The 22,472-nt window shown below is 47.7% G+C and overlaps 4 protein-coding genes across 8 annotated transcripts; 1 reads left to right on the forward strand and 3 right to left on the reverse strand.

The window, feature by feature from the left end:
* The first annotated feature begins 267 nt into the window (after nucleotides 1–267).
* LOC112886101 (Golgi apparatus membrane protein-like protein ECHIDNA) lies at nucleotides 268–3,395 on the forward strand. The gene is made up of 6 exons (XM_025951879.1): nucleotides 268–484; nucleotides 869–925; nucleotides 1,019–1,222; nucleotides 1,309–1,368; nucleotides 2,317–2,443; nucleotides 2,940–3,395. Exons 1-6 carry the CDS (start codon nucleotides 470–472, stop codon nucleotides 3,026–3,028), a joined length of 552 nt encoding a protein of 183 aa, XP_025807664.1. The 5' UTR covers nucleotides 268–469; the 3' UTR covers nucleotides 3,029–3,395.
* Nucleotides 3,396–4,212: 817 nt separating this feature from the next.
* LOC112887843 lies at nucleotides 4,213–8,916 on the reverse strand. 5 transcript variants are annotated; one of them, XM_025954121.1, is made up of 3 exons: nucleotides 8,731–8,916; nucleotides 6,372–6,976; nucleotides 4,213–6,258 (listed from the first exon to the last, which is right to left on the reverse strand). In XM_025954121.1, the coding sequence occupies exons 2-3, from the start codon at nucleotides 6,943–6,945 to the stop codon at nucleotides 4,493–4,495; spliced, it is 2,340 nt and encodes a 779-aa protein (XP_025809906.1). In that variant the 5' UTR covers nucleotides 6,946–6,976; nucleotides 8,731–8,916; the 3' UTR covers nucleotides 4,213–4,492. The 5 variants fall into 5 exon arrangements, with proteins under 5 accessions (XP_025809906.1, XP_025809905.1, XP_025809902.1 ...); XM_025954120.1 differs by having other exon boundaries at nucleotides 8,086–8,916; XM_025954117.1 differs by having other exon boundaries at nucleotides 6,372–7,538; nucleotides 8,086–8,916.
* An 829-nt stretch (nucleotides 8,917–9,745) lies between these two features.
* On the reverse strand, nucleotides 9,746–14,264 carry LOC112887692 (GDSL esterase/lipase At1g09390-like). Its single transcript, XM_025953936.1, has 5 exons — nucleotides 13,557–14,264; nucleotides 11,136–11,321; nucleotides 10,861–11,015; nucleotides 10,508–10,769; nucleotides 9,746–10,359 (listed from the first exon to the last, which is right to left on the reverse strand). Exons 1-5 carry the CDS (start codon nucleotides 14,005–14,007, stop codon nucleotides 10,112–10,114), a joined length of 1,302 nt encoding a protein of 433 aa, XP_025809721.1. The 5' UTR covers nucleotides 14,008–14,264; the 3' UTR covers nucleotides 9,746–10,111.
* Nucleotides 14,265–16,258: 1,994 nt separating this feature from the next.
* LOC112887980 (GDSL esterase/lipase At1g09390-like) lies at nucleotides 16,259–20,961 on the reverse strand. Its single transcript, XM_025954287.1, has 5 exons — nucleotides 20,477–20,961; nucleotides 17,736–17,921; nucleotides 17,481–17,635; nucleotides 17,023–17,293; nucleotides 16,259–16,793 (listed from the first exon to the last, which is right to left on the reverse strand). The coding sequence occupies exons 1-5, from the start codon at nucleotides 20,904–20,906 to the stop codon at nucleotides 16,546–16,548; spliced, it is 1,290 nt and encodes a 429-aa protein (XP_025810072.1). The 5' UTR covers nucleotides 20,907–20,961; the 3' UTR covers nucleotides 16,259–16,545.
* Nucleotides 20,962–22,472: the final 1,511 nt, after the last annotated feature.

The following is a 22,472-nucleotide window of genomic DNA, read 5'->3' on the forward strand; positions in this document are numbered from 1 at the left end:
ACTAATCCATGCACACTGCTTGTGTCCACACATATTCGCGGGGTGCATTCTGCCAAACGATTAAATTGGATTTCATGTTTAATATTATATATAGCAATAGACACACACTTTACCACTGAATGGACCCATACATTTTCTTGTCAATACCGTGGCAATGACTTAACTTTTGCAGAAAAAAAGAGAGAAAAACTTAGTTTACCTATAAACAATTCTTGGCTTGGCTCCTTGCAGAAGGGCTAAAGCTTGAAAAACAATTCAGCTTACGCCTTTTTCCATTTTTGACCATTCTCAGTTGAGTTCACCTCCTGGCTGTTGGATCTCGGGAGAGGGACATCCCAGCCCCAGACACGGCGCGACTGCGCGAGCACGAGACAGCATCCTCCAAAGCTCCCGCGTTCGTGGCTTCCGACGGAGGTAGGGAGCGAGAGCGCGAGGCGGTGGCCGCGGAAGGGGAGGAGCGCCAAGCACCATGGATCAGCGCCAGGTGGTAGCCCCATTTCCTGCCCCCCGTTTTCGCTATCTCCATCCGCTTGCCAATTTGGGATCCGAGCTATGTCCCGCGTTCCCGTTCTTCCTCGGATTCGATCTCGCCCAGGAACCTTGCCGCGGATCTGGTGCTGGTTATTCGGTTTCGGATCCATTTAGGGGTTTTCATCTTGGGAATGTGTGAATCTCAATTAAGTTACGCAAGGGGATTGGTGTGGCATGGGATCTGAGCTAGTCAACCAAGGTTTAGTTTCTGGGATAGATTGTTGCAGTTGTATTTGTTTCTTGGGACGAATCCGCCTGTCGGTGCTCTTTCGCTTAAACTTCTGCCCAGTTGAGATCTGATATGTTCAAACAAGTAATTAAATGGACATTGTTTCAGGTGGTTAGCGAGAATTATGCCAATCCCATTACGTGCTTCTTCCATGTGCTTTTCAAGGTAACCCGCTTGCCATCTCATAGGTCTTACATTGTGATATGCTGAATTATGACATGCGTTTTAACACTTGTTAACTCTTATGTTGGTTCCAAGGCGGCGGCGCTAGCCTTCTACATCCTGTTCTCGCTCTTTGTGAAGAGCTTCGTCATCATCTTTGTGATCACCGTGCTCCTTGCGGCGCTCGACTTCTGGGTGGTGAAGAACGTGAGCGGCAGGATTTTGGTCGGGCTGCGGTGGTGGAATGAGATTGACGATGAGGGAAACAGCGTGTGGAAGTTTGAGTGCCTCGATGGGGAGGTCCGTGCTTGCGGTTGTCTGTGATGTTATTCCTGTGTTTTTATATGTGAAATTATTGTAAGCTGTAACTTGAATGTTCCCTGCAGTCTCTCGCTCGGATGAACAAGAAGGATTCGTGGCTGTTCTGGTGGACTCTTTACTTGACTGTAAGTGATGTTGTTATCTGTCATAGAGATTCTCATGGTCTATATGGTAGACTACCCACATTTTGATGTATAAATATCATGATGTCTGATATTACTTAATTAGAAATTGATATTTGTGATCATTTTACAAACCAATCAGTTGCAACTTAAGATTACTTAATTAGGAGAGGGAAAGGCTATCATACTTACATTTCTCAGCTATATGTGCTTGGTAATTTTATTTGTCTTTATTCTTTAGCTGTGTATGGCTATTTTCCTATCAGTGATGTGTAAGATAGTCCTAGTTTCAGATTTAATTTGATAAAGGTTAATAAAAGCACCTAACCATTGGGGAACTGGAATAAGTCTGGTTAACAACTTAATATAAGTGGAGCATTTAATCTTTGATCATATATGTGGAGGATGGATTGTTCTCTGCTTCTTATGACTTCATTCTTTCTCACGTTTTTCATGGCCTAAAAACTTGAAACTTCATAAGTGCTGCATCCAGCATGAATAAAAAGTTGCACTTATAGTGGATTCTAGCTTCCCACTTGAAGCAGTCTCTGCTTGTCACAAACATATTTTGGACCCATAACAAAATTGATCCTCCTGCATACAGGTTTTGCACTAGCTATCCCTCTTTTGATTGTTCTTTCTCTCCATGCTACAATATACCATGATATGCACTTAGTTAGAGTTTCTGTGATAGTATCCTTATCTCTCAACAAATCTGGCTGATCAGTTTGTTCTCTCGAGAAGGTGGAATTCTTATCTTAAGTCTTAATACTGTAGATGATAGCAGAGAACAGTCTCACACCATAATTGAGGGTGATCCTTTAAAGAATTATTATTATCGTTTCTGTTTTTACCAACTACTGTGATAAGTAGTATGTATTAGAAATATGTATAAAAAACCTCTCAATGTATGTATTAGAAATATGTATAAAAAACCTCTCAATGTTTCAGGCTGCTGCATGGATTGTTCTCGGTATATTTTCACTCATAAGACTTGAGGCTGATTACCTTCTCGTTGTCGGAGTTTGCTTGAGTCTAAGCATTGCAAACATTGTTGGCTTCACCAAATGCAACAAAGGTATTTCTTAACTGTGAACTTCACTTCCTAGTGAAGATTTCTTGGCTGAGTTAATTTGGTCTGAACTGATTGACCTCTCTGAAACTGATGATTGATCTAGATGGACAGTTATCAAAACTAAGTATAGTAGCTCTGAAGATAATGGTTTTCTAGTTTACATGATTTCATTTTGTTCAATAATGTTCAAGGTAGTCAGCTTCTTGGTATTTATAAAAAGTTGCCTACTTGCCTTAGAAGTTTGGCACGTTACAGGAACATAGTTTCATCAGTTATTATGCTTGTTCTAGATCATCTTTTTGAACCTTCACTATAGCTATTTTCTGTTATTTCTAATCAAAGATTTGCATTTTAAAATCTGCTTTACTTTTCATGTCATACATGTCTCTGTTGTTGTGGAAATAGAATATTTAGCTTGAAAGCTCGCCACAACTTTGTGCAGAGCATGACTTGCACCAAGCAAAATCTAACAGACTCCATTGCTACTATTAATTTGTAGATGCCAAGAAGAACATCCAGGCTTTCGCTCAAAATGCTCTCGCTTCCCGCGTCACATCATCGCTGCAATCAGCGTTCGGTGTCATCTAAAATCCCGCGTGGAGCTGCTGATATTACACACAGCAGTGTACGATTTGTCAAAAGGACAAGCTTGCATTCTATGCTACTGCCTTTCCTCTGATTGCAAGGATGTAACTCCACCAGCGTAGATAGCATATTGTACTGTCCCGTTTTCATACGTTTTTTTGACTCATCATACAACAAATAGGTCGATTTTGATGTGAGTACCAGAAAACAGCTTTGGTTAATGCTCTTGGATGATTTGTCCATGAAGCTTTCATACACTTCTCCTGCACTGAAGAGCATTCTTTTGCCATGGAGATGAAAACTACTACTGTAGGGAGCATTTTACTTGTCTGAACCTGGTATCCAATACAGAAGTGCTTTGTTGCTTAAACTTGTGATAATATGGTATCATGCATTCTTTTTCTCTTCTCTTAGATGTGCCAATGAGGATAGTGATGACTGATGAGAGGCCTAACTACTGTACAGTCTGTACTGAAGATAGTGATGAGAGGCCAAACATGCTTCATTGCTTTCTATTTATTTTCAAAAAATCTGACTCTTTCTTGGAGCCGCCATGGATCGAGCTTGCCAGCTTCACCCTGGGCTTGGGCTGCTACTCACCCCTCCTTGCAAGCTTGGCAGCAAGGCTGCTGCCGAAATTTGTGAAGTGCACGCCGTCCCAGCTGATCACCTTCGTCTCTGGCAGACAAAGGTCACCGCAGGGGTTCCCTGGCTTGAATTTGTTCGGAGGCCCGCCGTTGCCGCAGCACAGCATGAACACAGCCACTCAATCCCTGTAGAACAACTAGAACATAAACGAACTCTGGTACAATATCAAGAACTGAAACGGCTTTTCTGAATGCCTGAATCAACAGAATTTCTGGATCTCCAGTGGGGGGAGACGTTGGCCTGCGTGCTCTGAAGTCTGAACACTGGAGCCACCTGAAGGCCATTGGAACAAGCCATGCCGGTCATGCATCTTTCTACTCTTTACTGGTAGACCATGCAAACTAGATCCTCTGCGTGAAGAGGATCTCCAACCTTCACAGTTTTTTGAAGGGAATTTCTTATTTTTTTTGAAGGGAATCCAACCTTCACAGTTCGCACTACACGACACCCTAATGTGAGATGCAGTAGCAGCAGCAATACCATTGCACACACATTTTATAGGATGTAAACAAAACAGCTAGTACTGAAATTGGCCCGTAGGCAATCAACCATTCAAAGTTCAATATTACACTGACTCCGGAAAACGGAGGGTAAAAAGTAGCAGCATTACACGGATGGAACACTGGAAGGCATTATTTATAACAAGAAACAAACACCATTACATAGCTTCCAGTGTGATGAGCAGCAAGAACAATAGGACTAGGGAGAAGCATGCCAACAAGCAAGCGTCCACAACAATAAGCAAACAGTCTTCTAAGGGAAAGCAGCAGAAAAAAAGAATTACAAACAGGTTGAAATAGCCTCCACGAGCGATACCTGTCAAGACATGTCGATGCGAATCTCGTCCGTGGATGGAGACGCGCTGGTGTGAACCTGAGAAGTTGATGGAGCGTGGATCACGGAAGTGGATGAAGCCGTGCTATTGCGGGCTTCAGAAGCCGATGGAACGGCGCTGCTGTTCCCTTCCCTGCGGCTTGGAAGCTCCTCCCTCTGCAGCCTCTCCGTGAAGGTCTCCATCCCCATGTATGACATTAGGAGCCAGACATAGGAGAGGAACTCCCCGCCCGAGCTCAAAGCCTTGGCGTGCAGGTAGCCTCTGCATCTGCTGGCGGAGAAACAGAGCATCTCCACCCAGACGCCCTGAATCACTTCCCACATCTTGTCGTCGCCCAAGTCCAATAACCCTTGGGCAAGAGCCCACGCGTCCTCGATGAAACTTCCTTTAGAACCTCCTTTTGATTTTTCTTCAAAACTTGTTTCCAACTCCTCTTCAGAAGCTTTCTTTGACCTGTCCTGCATGGTACTGATTACTCTCTGCATAAGCCCTTCCTCTTTCACAATTGCAGGCTCGTTGTCCCTGAGGATAACCTTGAGCTCGTCATAGGCGGTTGTGAAGAGGTTCCGCCTGGTCCCAGGCAATAGCATCTCAGGATTAACAAACAGTAGGTACATCATATAGTTGGACATCTGCCTGCATAGGACGGCTTTGCAGGCTGTCAATTCTCCACATGTAGACCTAGTTCCCTGATCTAGATGGGTATTCCACTTCCATATCCTCTTCCATATCCTCTCCGAAACCAAGTACAGCCATATTGATGGAATCTTAGCATAGGCACATCTATGGTCTGGAAATGATCTCAAGAAGCAGCAGAAATCTGTGGCTATGTGCCAGAGGAGGACACTCTCATCGAATGGTCCCTTTATGCTCCAACCCAGGTCTTGATTGCCCTCAAGCGCCCAGTGGCCCCTGTTGTCGTTGAAACTACGGTAACTGGCAGCGTCTTGTATTTTTTTCTTCCATCCATCTTTCAGATATTGAAGAACCAACTTTGTAATTCTCCTGGACGAGGAGTAGGACCTCATGCACCAGCGTTGGTCGACGAAATCCTTGCATCCAAAGAAACTTACAATCCTCATCATCCTGCTATGCTTTCTGTTGCGGGCAAAGTATCCTACGAGGCTATATTGAGCAACCATCTCTGGCCACTGTTCCCTGTTGAAGAGGCCGCGCGGGATTGATTTAAAGTAGTCAGGCAACTTTAGGCTCTTTATTTCCGTAACTGAAGCTATGGAATAAGCTTCTAGCAGAGCAGTACAACAGAATAGGGCATATGTGATCTTGACATCAGTATCATTATAAGCTTCTCTGTGACTCTTGTGGAAGAGCCCGATGGCTGCCCACGGCAGATAAAAACGTGCAAACACTATCCAGTCGCGCCACTTGGGTTGCTCACTCCCCATCTCAATCTCAGCTAAGCTTGGAATGGTTGCAGTCTTTAGCTTGGTGTAAAGGAGGAGGAAGGCGCTAGCAATCCCTTTTCGCACGGAGCGATGTGCTTGCTCTGCTTTCTCTTCGCTAAGCACCCAGAAATATTTGAGGATACTAAGCCGATAAGGGTACGGAGATGAAAGATCTACAAATAGCTTATAGGCCTCACTATGCAGTATCATTTCTCTTTTCGTTAGATTTTGGCGGTCTTGGAAGGTATTGATCTCGGCGGCTTGTTGCGATGGAGGATGATCACCGTTCTCCACAGGAGCCCTTGCTCCTTTCATCACGTATTCCTCGAGCAGATCCACGTCACCTTCAGTTTGTTTTGATGTCCGTCAAGCAAAGTTTGGAAATACTTAAAGATATTAAGTCGACGAGAATATATATACGGAGATGAAAGGTCTACAAATAGCTTGTAGAGCTTACCGTGCAGCGCATCCCTTCTCCTTTGTGATGGAGAATGATCGCCTTCCTGAACAGAAGCCCTTGCTTCTTGCTGCATCCGATCTTCATCCTCCCTTTGTCCTCTGGCAAAAGCCTTTGCTTGTTTCACGTACTCCTCGAGCGGACGACACATCTGGCCTTCCTCTTGTTTTGCGGTCCTCTCAGCAGCAGATGAGCCGACGAGGCTATTAATGCTCGCATTCTTGAGAGCCCATGGCTTCGTGAAGCATTTGAGAACCCCAGGGACGAACAGCACGATTGCTGCCTGCCGCAGCCTCTTGTCGCCGTCCGGCCATGATTTGAAGAACACGTAGACGGCCACCGTGACCTGAGACACCACCGTGAGCAGGTGCCGGCTCCATAGCTCGTTGTCTTCGATGTTGAAGGCGGTGATGCCATCATGTCCGCCGAGGTGCAGCAGGAGGACGGGCGCCCAGACCACCTCCAGCAGAGTCCTGTTGCTGCCTCCACGATCTTGATCCTTGTGGTGGCGATTAAAGAGCGTGGCGAGGGCGTATATCGCCAGCGCATCGCCGCCGAGGTATGCCAGCCACATTACGGATCTGGTCCACCCTGGAATGGGCAACCTACGCACCATGGAAAAGATTAGGAGAAGGAATTGGACGACCAGGCTGCCGAGAACGAGCACACGCATCTGCGACTCCTCCCACCAGTGCACAGCACCCGTGACACCCATCTCTCTCCCACAAACACACGCGGATGCCAAGGCCAAGCAGTGAGTGAGAGACACAGGTGATTTCTTCTATATAATAAAGCCTGTGGATTACTCAATTAGGCGCTCCAAGTATTTGACAAAAAGCAGGAGGGGGTCCAACGTACAAGGAAGCTTTGTTGGAGAATGTATTCCTTTCCTGAACACTACTCCAAACCAACTTTTTGCCCGGTCGGCCGTGGAGTAGAGTTTTACTTTTCAGTATCCTAATCTCTCAACAAATCTGCTGGCTGATCAGTTCGCTCTCTGGAGAAGATGGAAGTCTTATCTTAAATCTTAACACTGTAGATGGCATAAACCCTAAATTATATGTACTAGCAAATATGCCCGTGCGTTGCAATAGGAGAAAAAAATTCTTTCATGCCCCTCGTCCAACAAATATGATCCAAAACTTATGTCATAACTTGACTTATGACCTACATCAAGTAATACAAAAATGAGATTCAATTTACATGTAGACGAGCTGATTATAATTTTAAGAAATAATCATAAAAATGGTAGTGTATCTCTTAGTAGCTTAGAACAAACTTTATCAAATCACGATTTTAAGCACAAATTTATTTCAGTTCGGCTCAAATTGGTCAAATAATGAAGAAAAAAGGCTAAAGGAAAGAGGTCCAAGATGTTCTTTTTCTTTGAGACAGAGTTAATTATCATAGGCCATCTCATCATATTATTGCCAACATCACCTTAAATTATGGATTTCATAGTTATCATGAAATAAGGCATTATAAAACATTAGTTGACACATTTGAACTCTTCAATTCCTTAGAAATTACTCATCAAGCTCAAGTTGACAAACTATACTGATCAAGCATACTGCTTGTCATTTCTAGTCACTTCAATTTACTCATCTAGCTTGCATATATACTTGCACAAAGAGAGATGGAATCTACTTATTAGTCAGCAGAAGAGATGGATGTGCGGCCTGTTTGTATGAATTAAATTAACAAGGGGACAAACCAAGCAGTGGATGCACGCTCCAATAAAGATCAACGGAGAACAGGCTTCATCTTCCAAAGCCAGAACTCGTTTCTTCCCCAAGCTTTCCTGTATCGCCGCCAACTGTGGATCTCCACCGTCATCGAGTCTTGATGTACTTTCATGGAACAGCAGTGCTCCATCCAACCTCTCTACAATCCACCTCATGACCTCAATCAATTTTACGCTCTGATACTACACCGCCGCCGCCATGCCATCCATGATAACATGCGCATGCTCCGCGCTACACGGTTCTCTGTTTCGGTGCTCTAATAGGAGGCCACAAGGCTTTCGGCCATGGCCACCGCTAGCAGGGAGGGAGTTGTGTCCAGTTTTAATTTTGACGGGAGGTTGCAGCTGCGAGAGTGCCTCCATGGCCTGCTGCAGAAGACGCAAGGGTTGGGGCGCTGGGAGGATGAGCAGGGGGCCGCAGCTGCTGCCGTTGCCGCAGAAGACGAAGGGGTGGGAGGAGGCACTGGGAGGATGACCAGGGCCGCAGCAGCTGGGCGCGCTTCCATGCCGCCGTTGCTAGTAAGAGAAGGCTGGAACCATGGCCGCCAGCGCGGCTACTTGCCGATGCTGCCGAAGACGCAGAGGGCGCACTGGGAGGACGAGCAGGGGTCGCACCTGCTGCCGCCGCCGCTGATTGCCGATGCCGCAGAAGACGCAGGAGGCCGGCAGGCGGCGATCTGCGCGTGCGAGCAGGAGAACAGGAGGAGGGGAACGAAGCAACAAGAGGCCGGGGGTCGTGCGCGGGGTCTGCGTGGCAGCGTGGGCGAGCGCAGGACGGCTTCGGGTGGTGGTTTGCCTGACAGAACGATCTGACTAATGGCGTACCAAAGCAAGCACCGCAGAATCGGTCTGCTTTTTTATAAATACGAATATTTAGATATATCGATATTAGGGTGCAAGTCTATTTTCAAAAAGTCTACAATTTCTACATACTCCCTCCATCCCACAAAGACTGTTCGTTTAGCCTTTAAATTTTATCTCACAAAGAGTGTTATTTTAGATTATAGTAAAGTCCATCTAATTAAAACAATATCAAATACCAAGAAATAATTGTATAGAGAAAGGTATGGAGCTAATTAGATGCTTAAGTAAATGTTACTTCTTAGATTCCAATACATTTGTATTTATTGAGGATCCAGGGAACGAAATAAACAGCGTGGTCTTCAATCACAACTGCTATAGTTAATTAGAGATAACATGATCATTTTCCACTACTAATAATATATCTAAAATTTTCTAAATGAACAGGATTTGTGGGACCGAGGAAGCAGAGCAAAGAAGTATCTCCCCCCCCCCCCCCCTATCCTCCCTAATTATTATTAATTTTATTACCCAGTAGTAGGGGAAACCCCTCCTGATTCATCAAAAACAAATAGGTTGATTTGATGCGAGTACCCAGAAAACAACTTTGTTAATGCTCTTGGATGATTTGTCCATGAAGCTTTCATACACTCGTCTGCTGCAAGGGAGCATTCTCTGCATCATATTTTAGGAGACTTTTACTGCCTTCTTTTGCCATGGAGATGAGTATTGTACTTGGTTGAACCTGGTACCCAATGCATAAGCGATTTGTTGCCATCGTGCTTTTTTTTTTCTCTTCTCGTAGCTGAGGCGCCAATGAAGATGGTGATGAGAGGCCAAACTTGCTTCATTGCTTTCTATTTCTTTTCAAAATAAAAGGAAATAACAAGGTATTTTCCGAATAACAAGAGACATCATATTTCCTTTGGCAGCTACGGGAGCTTGTAACTATCATAAATAGTCTATACACGCAATCAAAGGTACAAAATCTTTATACTCTGCACACGACTGCACCCAATTTTTGCTTGTAACTGACCTGAGCATCTCCATTGCTATGTCACCTTCTGTGTACAAGGAGTCAGTGGACGTCAAGAAACAGTCTGAACTCTGAAGCAATTCTCCATTGATCTCCAGTTCTTCGCCATAAACCCATCCATATGTGATGGATCCAAAGGTCATGACTCACTGATCCGCATCAAGAATCTGACGTTTTCTTGGAACCGCCATGGATCAAGCTTGCCAGCTTCACTCTGGGCTTGGAGTACTCGCCACTCATCGCGAGCTTGGCCGCAAGCCCGCTGCCGAAATCTGTGAAGTGCACGCCGTCCCAGCTGACCACCTTCGCCTCCGGCGGACATAGGTCGCCGCAGCCGAACTTCCCCGGCTTGAAGTTGTACGGAGGCCCGCCGTTGCCGCAGCACACCATGAACGGCCACTCAATCCCTGAAGAACAACTGGAGCATTAGCGAACCCTGACACAATGTCGAGAACTAAAAATGGCCCCCTTTTCTTCTGAATGCCTGAATCGACAAAATTTCTGGTTCTGACGGACCAAAACTGAAGAGGGTATGCCACTGTTTCCGTTTCATACCGTATTTGGTGTGGTTGGCGACAAAGCCGTACTTGATGGAAAACATGTCGGTGTACACGATGGTGGCGTCCTTGAGGTGGAACCGCATGTCGTCGCAGAGCTGGCTGAGCTTCTTGTTGTACGCCTTGGCGGCCCTGTTGACGCTGGCGAGGCAGCCGTGCGCGTCGTGCTCGCCCTTCTCCTGCACCACCAATGCCGGCAGGCACCCCAGGGCGCCGGTGCCGTGGATCCAGAACTTCCTCGCGCCATTGTCGTAGAGAATCTGAAATCGCCCCCAAGAGATGCTTTTTTGTCAGTGTATGCTGACTGAATTTTGCCAAACTGAGGCTTTTGAAAGGGATGATTCGACTTACCGAAATCGCCTTTCTGACCTCGCCGACGATGTCGGTGATCTTCTTGTCCCACTTATCGGATGGTGTGTGCGCCACGCCAACCATGTCATTGTGACCAATGTCCATCATGTACAGAGCGTTCTCAAACCCTTCCTTGCTCACCGGGCCTTTCAGTCCTGAAAGGACGCATGTTCAGCATCATTCAGGTTCAGAGTTCAGATTTGTCTTCAATGTTTTAGCGAAAATTGTGAGTACAAATGTGATGGCGTAGAGCTACTTTTGAAACGGCAACGAACCTTGTTCGAACATCTCGAGGGACCTGCGCCTGAAGTAGACGAACTGGTCGACTTGGACGTTCAAGGAGTAGGGAGAGACACCGTGGCTCACTGTCGAGCCAGCCATGGCGAAGTTGACGCCGTTGCTGTAGTCTGAACCAATTCCCTTGAGGTATGGATTCAGCTCATGGGTGCCCAGGCTCTCACCTGAAAATATGACCTTAAGCCATGAGTAATATTGAGAGAAAATTAACACTTGGACTTTCAAATAACATGGTAAGAGTAGTTTGCTATGTGTTAATCCTCTATCACAGACAAAGTGCTCTGGTTTGGAAATTTTGCACGGATGTTCAGACCCTGGATAGCTACTAATCACTGTCGTTATCAGTTTCTATACAAGCCGTCTGAAAAGACAAAAATTATAAATCTCCTTGTTATCTACAAATTTACTATTTGGATTCGACGGCTTAACGCTAAACCTTGGCCCAGACATGACCATGACAATGATTTGCTGCACTAATTTGAGCCATCTCACAAGGAACAATAGGCATGCAGAGTGGTGCCACAGCTACATTTTTAGATCATGAACAGATAATGCACAAATGCCCCACCATGTGCATCTCAGATCTCAACCATATATTCAGATGCATTGTTTGTACTTGAGAAGATCATTTGAAGATTAAAGCTTTCAAGACCACATACTGAAAGTACAGGACTACAGGTGTAGCCTGTCCTGATGAAGCATCCGTGGACCATTATAAAATGGCTGCTTTTGTTCTCCCAGTTTACCCTTACCGAGATAAATAAAAATTGTTCATATTTTTGTTCAAAATAAAGAACTGTTTTTGCAGAACGACATGTTCGTGTAAATGAGCATCATTGATGGGTCAGCACTCAGCATGTGCGCGTGGATAATATGAATGTGATGCAATGTGACAACCATGAACTATCACATGATGGCATATATGTGGTTGGATCATGGTAGGCAAATTATTATTTTTAAAGTGACATAAACAAAATAATCAAGGGGTTTGTGTACTGTCAGTGTGAGTGGGTGACTGATTTATATTTTTTAAGAAATTAAAATCCTTTAAATTTAAAATAACACAGCAACACGCCTTTTCTTATGACAGCAAGGAAGCAATAAAAACAATTAAAATAAGCTTGCAAAATTATCCATCCCGGTGACATTCTGGATAAGCAAAGTTTGACCAGGCAAATACAAGAAACATGAATACTACTATATTAGCATGTCACTAAATGATTCTCTGCACACCCTGAATTCCTAATATTTTGTACAAGCACTACCGTTCGCAGATCAGACAAGAAACCGATGTGATTGCTGATTGGCAGGTTTACCGCTCCACCTGTCATTGCCATGCTCGGATCACGACATTAGTTGCAGGGCTCCGGTGTCAACTGTTGACCCAGCAACGAGCTCATCGATCAACACAGGAGTAGGGAGAAAAAAAATCTCTGAACAGGTAACCATCATCTCGTGTTGTGATTGGACTGTACTGACATTATCATATCGTTTGGTCAGGTCTAGTCTTCTGGTCCGATCTCTTCTGATGCACACTGAACTATAACCTAAGGACACTACGTTTGAAATGTGTTTGGTACTCGGATGGGTGACGGAAAACAGGGCATGTTTGGTTGGTTCCTAAATCATGACGTGTCACGCTATTTGCGAAGAAGAAAGCATCAAAACGAACTGGTCAAAACATCCCTGCCCCTTTCCGAATCTGAATCTGCGTCCTTCCATTCTTTGCCAATTTGGCTATTTGTCCCATCATCACCTTGTCTGCGCACAGAAAGAGGCAGGAAAGCAGAGGAAGCATTCTCCCCAGTGCCCATAGACCAAGTTTGCTTAGACAAGCAAGGGCAATTTTTCACCCTCAACCCTCAGTTAACGCTATTTAACAGGCCAGCAATGCCCAGCTACACCTAGCAAAGTGGCAAGTCAAGCTAGGAATTGGATGGGGGGAAGACCAAAGATTGAAATGAAATGGCATTGTCAGGCACATGAGGCTACTGCTCCAACCACCGAATCGTGCCAATTTTTATTCCCTCTTCCACATCGGCGGCAGCATGGCCTTGACCTCGTGGAACTTGTTAGCCGCCATCCACCAACCATCTTGCAGTTGGTGTAGCTCCTCTTGATCCAATTTGGCAGTCCAAATTGAAATCGAGCATGTTTGAAACGCCGGAATTTTTGGATAGGAGGAATTTTCGCAGGAATTTTACACGAAACGGCTCCGAACGAGGAATCTACTGTGCAATTGGCGAGCTAGCATTTCCAAATTATAGCAAAGCACACCTAACAATTACTATCCACTTTTGTATGCAATTAAGTCCTCTGCTTATTGGCTAATTGCAGAGAGCCAACAGAGCGGCGAAGTGATTTATCAATGGGGGGAGCGGTCAATTAATGGAACTCACAGAAGAAGTCGATGATGACGCGGCCGTCGGAGAGCCGCCCGGTGGGGTGGCGGAAGTAGGTGCGGCCCTCCGGGGGCATGATCCGGATGCCTCCGGCCGCCGCCACGCCGCCGGTGTCCGAGTTCGAGTCGCCGAAGTTGAACAGCACCACCGGCGGCCGCTGCGCCTGCTCCTTCTCCTGCCGGGCCACCGGCGGTGCTGGCGCGGCCGGGCCCGCGCCTCCCGCTTCGGCGCCGCTGCTGTTGCCGCTGCTCCCGGCGGAGGAGGCGGCCACGGAGCCGAGGTTCTGGCGGACGGCCACCATGGCCGCCGGCGACATGAAGGCCAGCGACAGCACCATCACGGCCACCACAACCGCCGCCAGCACGCAGAAGTACTGCAGCGGCAGGCTGATCACCTTCCCGCCGCCGTTCGCGCCGTTGCCGCCGCCGTTGTTGGTGGCGCCTGCCATGGCGGTCGTCTCGCTTCCCCCTTCGAGCTCTCGCCTCCTCGACGGATATTTGTCTCTCTCAACTCTCAAGATTCAACGACGGTGGAAAAGTATACGTGTTCACATATATATAGTTTGCAAGATTCCAAATTTCACCTTGTTATTTTGAACTGCAGAGATGTCATGTTTAAGGGGCATAGTTGTAACTATATATTAGGGGGTTGGTGTGTGCAGGTAGTGATTAGTTCATTTGCTCATGGCATGGAGGTGGTTGATGAGATGTATTTCCAAAGAATATGTGAAGTTATGGTTGACTCAAAAACAAAGTAAACAATTTAAAGCCTGTTTGATGATGGAGTTTATAGGAATTTCACATGAAGAAGTTTAATTCTCACAAGTTCCGTGAAATTTTCACATGCCATAAAAAGGTTTGTAAAGTCTAGCAATCGAGAAGTCATATGATAGAACTAAACCCAAGGAGGAACTCACCTACTCTGAAGTTTCTGAAATCTGGTTGTGGCCACCTACTATATATACTACACTATTTTAAGCATAGATCTTTTGGGTTATGGAAATTTGATATAGTTTTTTTTAAAAAAAGCTTGGTATAATTGTTGAGTGAGATCGTGTGTCAGCTGTAAACAGAATTATTAGATGAGGCCGAGGGGATGTTGACGAAGCCGGAGTGATGGTGGCGATATGGCTTGGATCTAGACTTGTTCAAATTAAAGGAGGAGACAGGGTGGCCATGTCATCTAGTTCCAATTTTCTCCTTACCCAGTCACACATACATGGGCAGACTCATACGGACTTCATTTTTTTTATTTTAATGTAGTGACATATTAACTTGCATGTTCTCATTTTTCTGAATGGTCCAACTCTTCAGTGACGGTTTCGGCCATCTGTTTGTTGTTTCCACCAGGTACACCATGATTGTTCCCTCCGCTGCCGGTGAGCAGAAAATGCATATAATTTTTTATTTTAAATAAATGGGGAAAATCAAAAGTAAAAGAAACGACAGACAGAAATTTCCACTGTCGGTCTATTGTGTGAAGTTGCAGAACACCAACCATATTGAAGAAGTGTATGGCATCATTGTATGCGACAGCTACAGGCATGATAGTGACTGATGTAATATGAGACCAGCTGTGAAGCTTGAACAGGTTTCCAAGCTTCAGCTTCAGAGCTCGTGTCATCTGACCACGTCCTGCTCTGTGAATACCAGGTTGTTGTATTCAGAATTTCAGCATAGTAGTAAGCCTAACTTACCCTTCTTGTCCAAACCGTAGCAACGTTTCCCACCACTCATGTAACAATTGGCGCTTCAGGTGGAAACTTCTGGAGCGGCACTTTTACTGGTGGCAGATCCTGAAATTTTGCCGCAGTGGAGAGAAATATTGACTACTTGAACCCTAAATAAAGTTCAGAAAGAAGTCATGCGAAGGAAAAGAACTTTGATGATTATGTGTTCTGTACCTTGGAAAGGTTGCAATCTGTTCACTACCTAGTAGGCTTAGTACCCACTTGGCTTTATTCTGATCATGGAGGAGGAACCAGAGAGTTCTTCACTGCAAACGTTGCAAGACATGGCCAGTCCAGAGTCGTCTCCCAAAACGGCATACATGCCCTCACGCTTGGATGCATCTTCATTATGGTTGTTCACTATCCCTAGTAATTGGTCATTGCACATAGTAATTGCAAGTCTCCATTATGGTTGTTCACTATCCCTAATACTCCACTACCTTAATGCTTTGAATGTACAGTACTATGTCATTTTCAGTGCACTCTCTTTTATCTGTCCTTTTTTTGTCTTTCGCTTTTGGGAGTCACAATTATGAGAGCTGCAAAGGGAAAGCATGAAACTAGAAAGCTGAAATTTTAAGGAATTTAGGAGAAATATTGAGTTCTGTACTTGAGCACCAACAAAGTTCACCAAGAGTAATGCCAGTCTGCATATAGACCTCACATTTGGATGCATCTTCCTTAATTTTTGGTCACTACACCTAATAATTGTCTGTGTCGATTGGCGTTCGGGAAAACCTACCCCCTAAGCATTTCTAGTGCTTTGAATGTGTATTTGCTTTACACTTTCTTTTTCTTATTTTTGTCCTTTTTGTTTTCCCCTTTTAGATGTGTCACGCTGATGACAGATTGGCAGTTCCAAGGAGAAGCATGAAAACATGTCAGATATTCTATTGTTGTGACACTGATTAAAGGATACACGTGTCAACATGTCAGATATCAATATCTCTATTTATCCAACAAATTGACAAAAGCATGTTAAATATTCATCTCTATTTATTGATCCAAAATTCAGAAGAAGAAAATTCATACATGGTACAGAGACACCAGCATCACCATGTATTAACCCCTAGGCTATACATTCGCCCCGATTATACAAAAAGGAGAAGAAAAGGAAAAGAAAAACTCTGTCGACGATGGTCGTAAGGTAAGAACCTCAAAATAATTAAATTTGGGGGGTCAGTTTTGTTAGTGGTTCCATCTTCATCGTCTTTGTGAGAAACCAAAGGAAGGGCCAATTAGAATGCCATATCACCATTAATCGTCAGATTTTGCAGTGCTGACGAGGCTGGCCAGCTTGACCCTGGGAATGGAGTACTCGCCGCTGAGCACCTTGGAAGCCACAATGCCGTTTGCAGCATCGGTGAAGTGAACACCATCCCAGCTTATGAACTTTTCACCAAGCTTACACAGGTCTTCGTCTGAAGTCATGCAGCTCTTCTTGGGGTCGTAGTTGTAAGGGGGACCTCCATGGCCACAGCATGTCATCAACGGCTTCTCAATCCCTGGGAAACAACGTGAAGAACTGTGTTAGGATGCAGGGATGAGAATGTCATGCACGTTTGATCTGAGAGCTAAAACCGACAAACAATATTATCTGATTTCACAATTAGTAGTTCTCAGCATGACTCCGGTTTAAAAAAAAAAGTTTTCAGCATGACAGAGTTGCTGTGTTACAGAATGAATTACTGTTAAGTACTGACAAAAGGAACGGATACTGAAAGATTAACTTACCGTATTTCTTGTGGTTGGCAACAAGATCATACTTGATAGCAAACATATCGACAAAGACAATGGCCGACTTTTTCAGGGTCAAGCGCAGCTCATCCAAGGCTTCACTCAGCAAAGAATTGAACTTCTTGCAAACATTGTTGATGCTTGCGATGCATCCATGCTCATCGAGACCACTGTCGTCGTCCCTCGGCATAGCAAGCTTCTGAGGCATGCAACCAAGCGCACCCGTGCCATGTATCCAGAACTTCCTGGCCCCATTCTTATGCAACCTCTGCAGTTTCACAAGGACTTGATAATCATTTTACGAATAAATAGCGCCTGAGAAGATTCTTGATCAGAAATAGTGGGAGTTCAGAAAAATGCTATCCTACTTACTGACAATGTTCTCTCTCTGTCTTTTTTTAGATCATCGGATGCAAAAGTAATGTATGCATATAGGATTTCTGAGTAACCGTTACCTCGATTGCTTTCTTGATTTCAGTAATTACAGGGGGAAGATTGGCAATCATTTCATCATAAGGCATGTGGAGAACGCCATTGATATCATTGTGCCCGATGTCCATGGTGTATAAAGCAGTTTGGAACCCCATCTCATCAACCGGGGCACTCTCACCTGGGTGAAGGTGAACAGGTTTCCATTCACCGGTAAATAAGCTGTATGTATGGTTCGCAAAAGAAAAAAAAACAATTGTAACCAGAAGCAATGAGCAAACCTCGCTCGATGGCATCGAGGCATCTCTCCTTGAAGAAGATGAACTGGTCCACCTGCACGTCCAGCGAGAATGTGGTGACACCCGGCATGGCTGTGGACCCTGCGATGGCGAAGTTCACCCCATTGGTGAAGTTGGAGCCCAGCGGCTTCATGAACGGGCTCAGATGATGCGTGCCCAGGCTCTCACCTGGATGAAAACGTCAAGCAAAAAACTCAGTCAGAAAAAAATTCCAGTCATCCAGAAAGCCAAGTTCTGCAATGCTTCAGCAGCATCAGTAAAAGACCGAAAAGCAAGATGGCACATGCATGAGGCGTGATTTTTAGACAATGGAACAACAATATCCCCCCTTGCACATGGTATCACAGTCGTGTTCTTGCATCAGATCCCAAAGGCGCTTTGCACTAGGACTCGTGCTAAAATACGAAGCTGTCGACCTTTTGTCACAAAAGCAAAAGAAGTGGCCATGGGGGAGCAAGATTACATGTACAACTAACTGCACTCGAGTGCTGGGTGAGATGCACTTGTGAGCTGTGACCATTGCAGTGCTGTTGCGGGAGTTGGCTAATGTAGTGAGCTGCAATAAGGGGCATTTCGCTGGGAGAGGACTCTTTGGCTGAAGAGTGGAGTACACTGCAAGTACTACTACATTGTACTGGTTGGTGGTTATGGTTACACCTGCTGGAGATCCTTGCTGGGTTCCGACTAATAAATGCCAATGGGCAAGCTAATCCAAGCTTTGGAACACTAATGGATGCGCAGGCTGGGCAGGCAGGCAGGTTGCATTGAACGGGAGGTGGCCCAGAAATGATTCCACAGAACAGAAGCCAAAAGATAAAGATAGTATTGAAGGAACAGGCGTCCGTCCAGACCCGAGAAAAACGGATGGCGCATGACCTACCGTCGAGAACTGGGGGTGACCCGTGGCCCCCAACAAAGTTGACCGGACACTCAACTGCCTGTGTACAAAGCGAAAGGCGAAAGCACTTGGCGTTTGGTCTGAGGTGCTGCTGGCTGAGCTTGGTTGTGGTGACATCTACGAGCAGGAGGTTTGGCCGTGTCCGGTATCCCTGGCTGTCGTGGTATAGATTGGAGTAGAATAGAACAGAACACCCTGTGGTTAGGGATCCGGAGGGACGGGTGCGCCTAACACTTTGACCCCACCGCACCCGTGTGCTGTGTTAGAGCCAGCCGCGTGCTTGGAAAGGGGAGTTGAATGAATGGAGACCCTAAAATGGGGTGCTAGTTAAGTTGAAGTGGAAAGTGCCATTGTGCCTGACCTGGCTCAGGCTGGGGCCCAGGCCCAGCCAGCAGCCCGAAGGCAAGGCCGGTCCGCCGAGACAGACAGCCTGGGGGACGCGCGCGGAGGCTTAGGATACTCGCAAATTGGGCACGTGCGGGACGTGGCGAAAGAGAGAGCGGGTGTAGCGTAGAGGAAGGAAAGCCATCGGCAATGATGGCTAAGCGAAGCAGAGACGGCCAACCAGCGACAGCGAGTCTTCTTGGTGATGACGAGACGGACGAACAAGCCGCGAACGGACGGCGACCAACGAGCCCCCGGCGGGCGCGGCGGCCGGCCGGTCCCCCCCACCCACACCCCAAACGACAAGTGCCGAGCCAAGGCAGGCCAGACGCCCAGACCGAACAAAGCGGGCAGAGAGGCGGGCCGGGCGGGCGCGCTGTCCGCGTCGTGCGATCCAGCGTGCTCCATCCCGTCCCGTGCGCCACCCTCCGCAGAACAGCCGCCCCGCCCACTTGCTTTGCTTAGCACCGAAGCCAGCCAACTCTTCTTTTTGGCCGTCCAGGGTGGTGATGCTTGCCGCTTGCGAAACGGAGCTGGTCATCTGACCGTCCAGGCCGCCGGACTCGCGGCTGCCGTGGTCGCCGGCGGCGGGGCTCGCCTGCCAGCGCAAGCCAGCAGTTGTGCACGGGAAGCCGCCGCCGCGTCCCGCGTCCGTGCCACGGCGCGGTGGTCGACGGGGACGGATGGGATGGATGTTTGGTTGCCTTGCCTGCCGGCGTGCGCCTTGTTTATTTGTTTGTTAACCTCGAGAACGCCTTCCGCCCCTGCTTCTCCCGAGTCAAAGTGTTGTGTTCCGTGCCGCGTCACCTTTGTAGTTTCTACCCCCTAATCTATCCACAGGTCACCTCCCACCCCATCCACACCAAGTAAACGTATGCTATACTTTTTTTTTTCCAAAGACCAAGTAAGCATATTATGTACGCGTACATGGCACTATCCAGCAGAAAACTCTGCAGGAGCACACTTTGGCCCCGAGTGTGCGGGGGTTTTAATGTTTTATCCGTGTTAGATCCCAACGAACTCGAACAAATTACTGTGAATTTGTGGCTCAAAAAGTTCTCTTCTAACTCATTTCGCGCCCGAGACGCAGAGACCAACCAAACATGGCGTCCGTCCGTGTAGGCAAACACTTTTTCCCCTTCAAAATTTACTGAGCCATGCACGCAGTCCGTTTAACGGTGCGTTCCTAGGCGTGCGCAGTGACGCTGCTGTTGGGCCGGGTAATTAACCTGCTACTAATCCTCTTTGACCGGCACTAATCCTAGGTTAGTCGCGGCAAGGAGAATGTAGGGATTATTTTTTTGGTAGTAAGCAGAGGAATGTTCCCGGGAGCGCATCGGCCGGAAGCAGAAGAGAGCGCGCGCAGGGGGGGGGGGGGGGGGTTTGTGGAGATTGGGTGGAGGAGGAGGGAGATGGGGGATTTGGAGAACGGAGCACTCACAGATGAAGTCGAGGATGACGCGGCCGTCGGAGAGCCGCCCGGTGGGGTGGTGGAAGTAGGCCCTCCCCTCCGGCGGCGCGATGCGGATCCCCATCACCGCCGCCACGCCGCCCGTGTCGCTGTTGGAGTCGCCGAAGTTGAACAGCACCACCCCGTCCCCCTTCTTCTTCCTCTTCTCCCTCTCCCCGTCCTCCGCCGCCGCCTCCTCCCCCTCCGCCTCCGCCGCCGCCTCGGCGCCGGGGGCCGCGGCGGAGGCGCCCGGCCGGGCCACGCTGCTGCTGGCGGCGGCGGCGGCGGGGCCCGGCATGTAGCGCAGCGTGGCCAGCACCACGGCCGCCGCCACCGCGCCCATCACGATGTAGTACTGCAGCCGGAGCGGGCCAATCCGCTTCAGCGCCCCGCCGCCGCCGCCGTTCATTGCGCTCGCCATGGCCGAGCTCGCCGCCTGCGCCCCCGCTACCCAGCCGCTGGATACCGCGTGCGTTTTCCCTCTGGAATTAATGATGGGTGCGAGCGTGCTCTGCGCTAAAACGTGCGTGTTTATATAGAGACCGCACTGTACAGCAGCACACCGAGAGAGGCTATCCATCTGGGGGGCGCGAGGATTTTCGCTTGTGTCGGCTGGTATCCGCCTGTTTTCCTAGGGATTTTTCTAGTGAGAAAAAAATGCAGGTAACGCGAGGCTTAAGCGTCCAAAATTCAGTAAAATTTGTAGACGGTGTTATGTAGTATCAAAAACCAACCGACTCAAAATATCACAGAACAACGTTGAAAATGATTCAGGAGGCGTCTTTTGCTATTGCGAGTCACATCTCCTGTATATAACAACTGCGAATTTGTTATACGGGAGACGTGACTCGCGGATAACAAAAGGCGCATTGCACCAAACATGGGGGGGGGGGGGGGGGGGTTGGTGGCGTCGGCTCTGTTTATTATAGCCACCCTCCTTTTCGTCACTAGTCCGTTGCTTTCTGGAAAGAAAGAAAGAAAAAAAAAGGTGATGGGATGTAAAAGGGGATGCTACGAGCGCTCGGGTGGTCATTGATTAGCGCGGTCGATCATGAGATATCGACGGGTTGATCTCGGTGCTCGAGAGCACGACGATCGGTTAGTAATGGCGTTAGACTCGCGCCAAAAAGGGTGCTTTGGTGAGGTGGTGTCGTTGACGAATGCGGGATGTCGGGTGGGACGTTGGTTTCGCCGGGCTTCCTTTGCGAGGCTGCAATCTCCGGCCGGGACGGACGCGAACCGCCGCAACGGCGACGGCGCATCGGCCGGCAGGTCGGCCGGACACTCGGACTGACCATATGGGAAGCGACGCGTCTCGTGTCCATCCCACGCCACCAGGCAGGCAGGCACCAGGCTCACCGGCATGGCGAGGGTCTGCCGATGAGTCTTAGCTTAAGGGCCTTCCTCAAGCGTTGGTTATGCCGGTGGGGCCTCGCTCGCTCACGGACTCTGAAACCTCGATCACGCAGAGAGCGAGAGCGAGATACATGCATGGAGCCATGGGATCATCGCGATGCTCGACGCGTCGTCATCGTCGCGGCATCCATGGCATGTGCAATAGCGAGGTAGCAGCGACCAGCGATCCATGCTTCTTATGGAACCACCAGCAGATGCCGAGCTGCAGGTTTCCAGCAGTGAGGGCATGGGAGCTTTGTTTGACCGCGCCTGAATCCGTGCGGCGGCAGCTTCAGCCACACTCCACTTCTCCAGGACCCGCGAGGCCGCCAACATCATGCCAGCCACTGTGTCCAAGTCCAGGCTGCGAAGCAACGTCGCTGTGGCTGCCGTCGCCGGCCGGATCCGGTCTGGAACTCTGGATTACCTAGCCGGGCACCATTTTTTAACGAAATAAGAACCACGCCGCCGCCGGACTAGCATCATGGAACTGGTGGCACCCGGTGGTGATCGACCCGGATCTGTTGAAGCGCCGCAGATGGCAACAATGGGGTTGGTGCTTAGCGCCTCGCCTCTCCTCACCTAACGAGGA

This window comes from Panicum hallii, chromosome 3, assembly GCF_002211085.1.
Source record: "Panicum hallii strain FIL2 chromosome 3, PHallii_v3.1, whole genome shotgun sequence".
In the NCBI taxonomy this organism is placed as follows: Eukaryota; Viridiplantae; Streptophyta; class Magnoliopsida; order Poales; family Poaceae; genus Panicum; species Panicum hallii.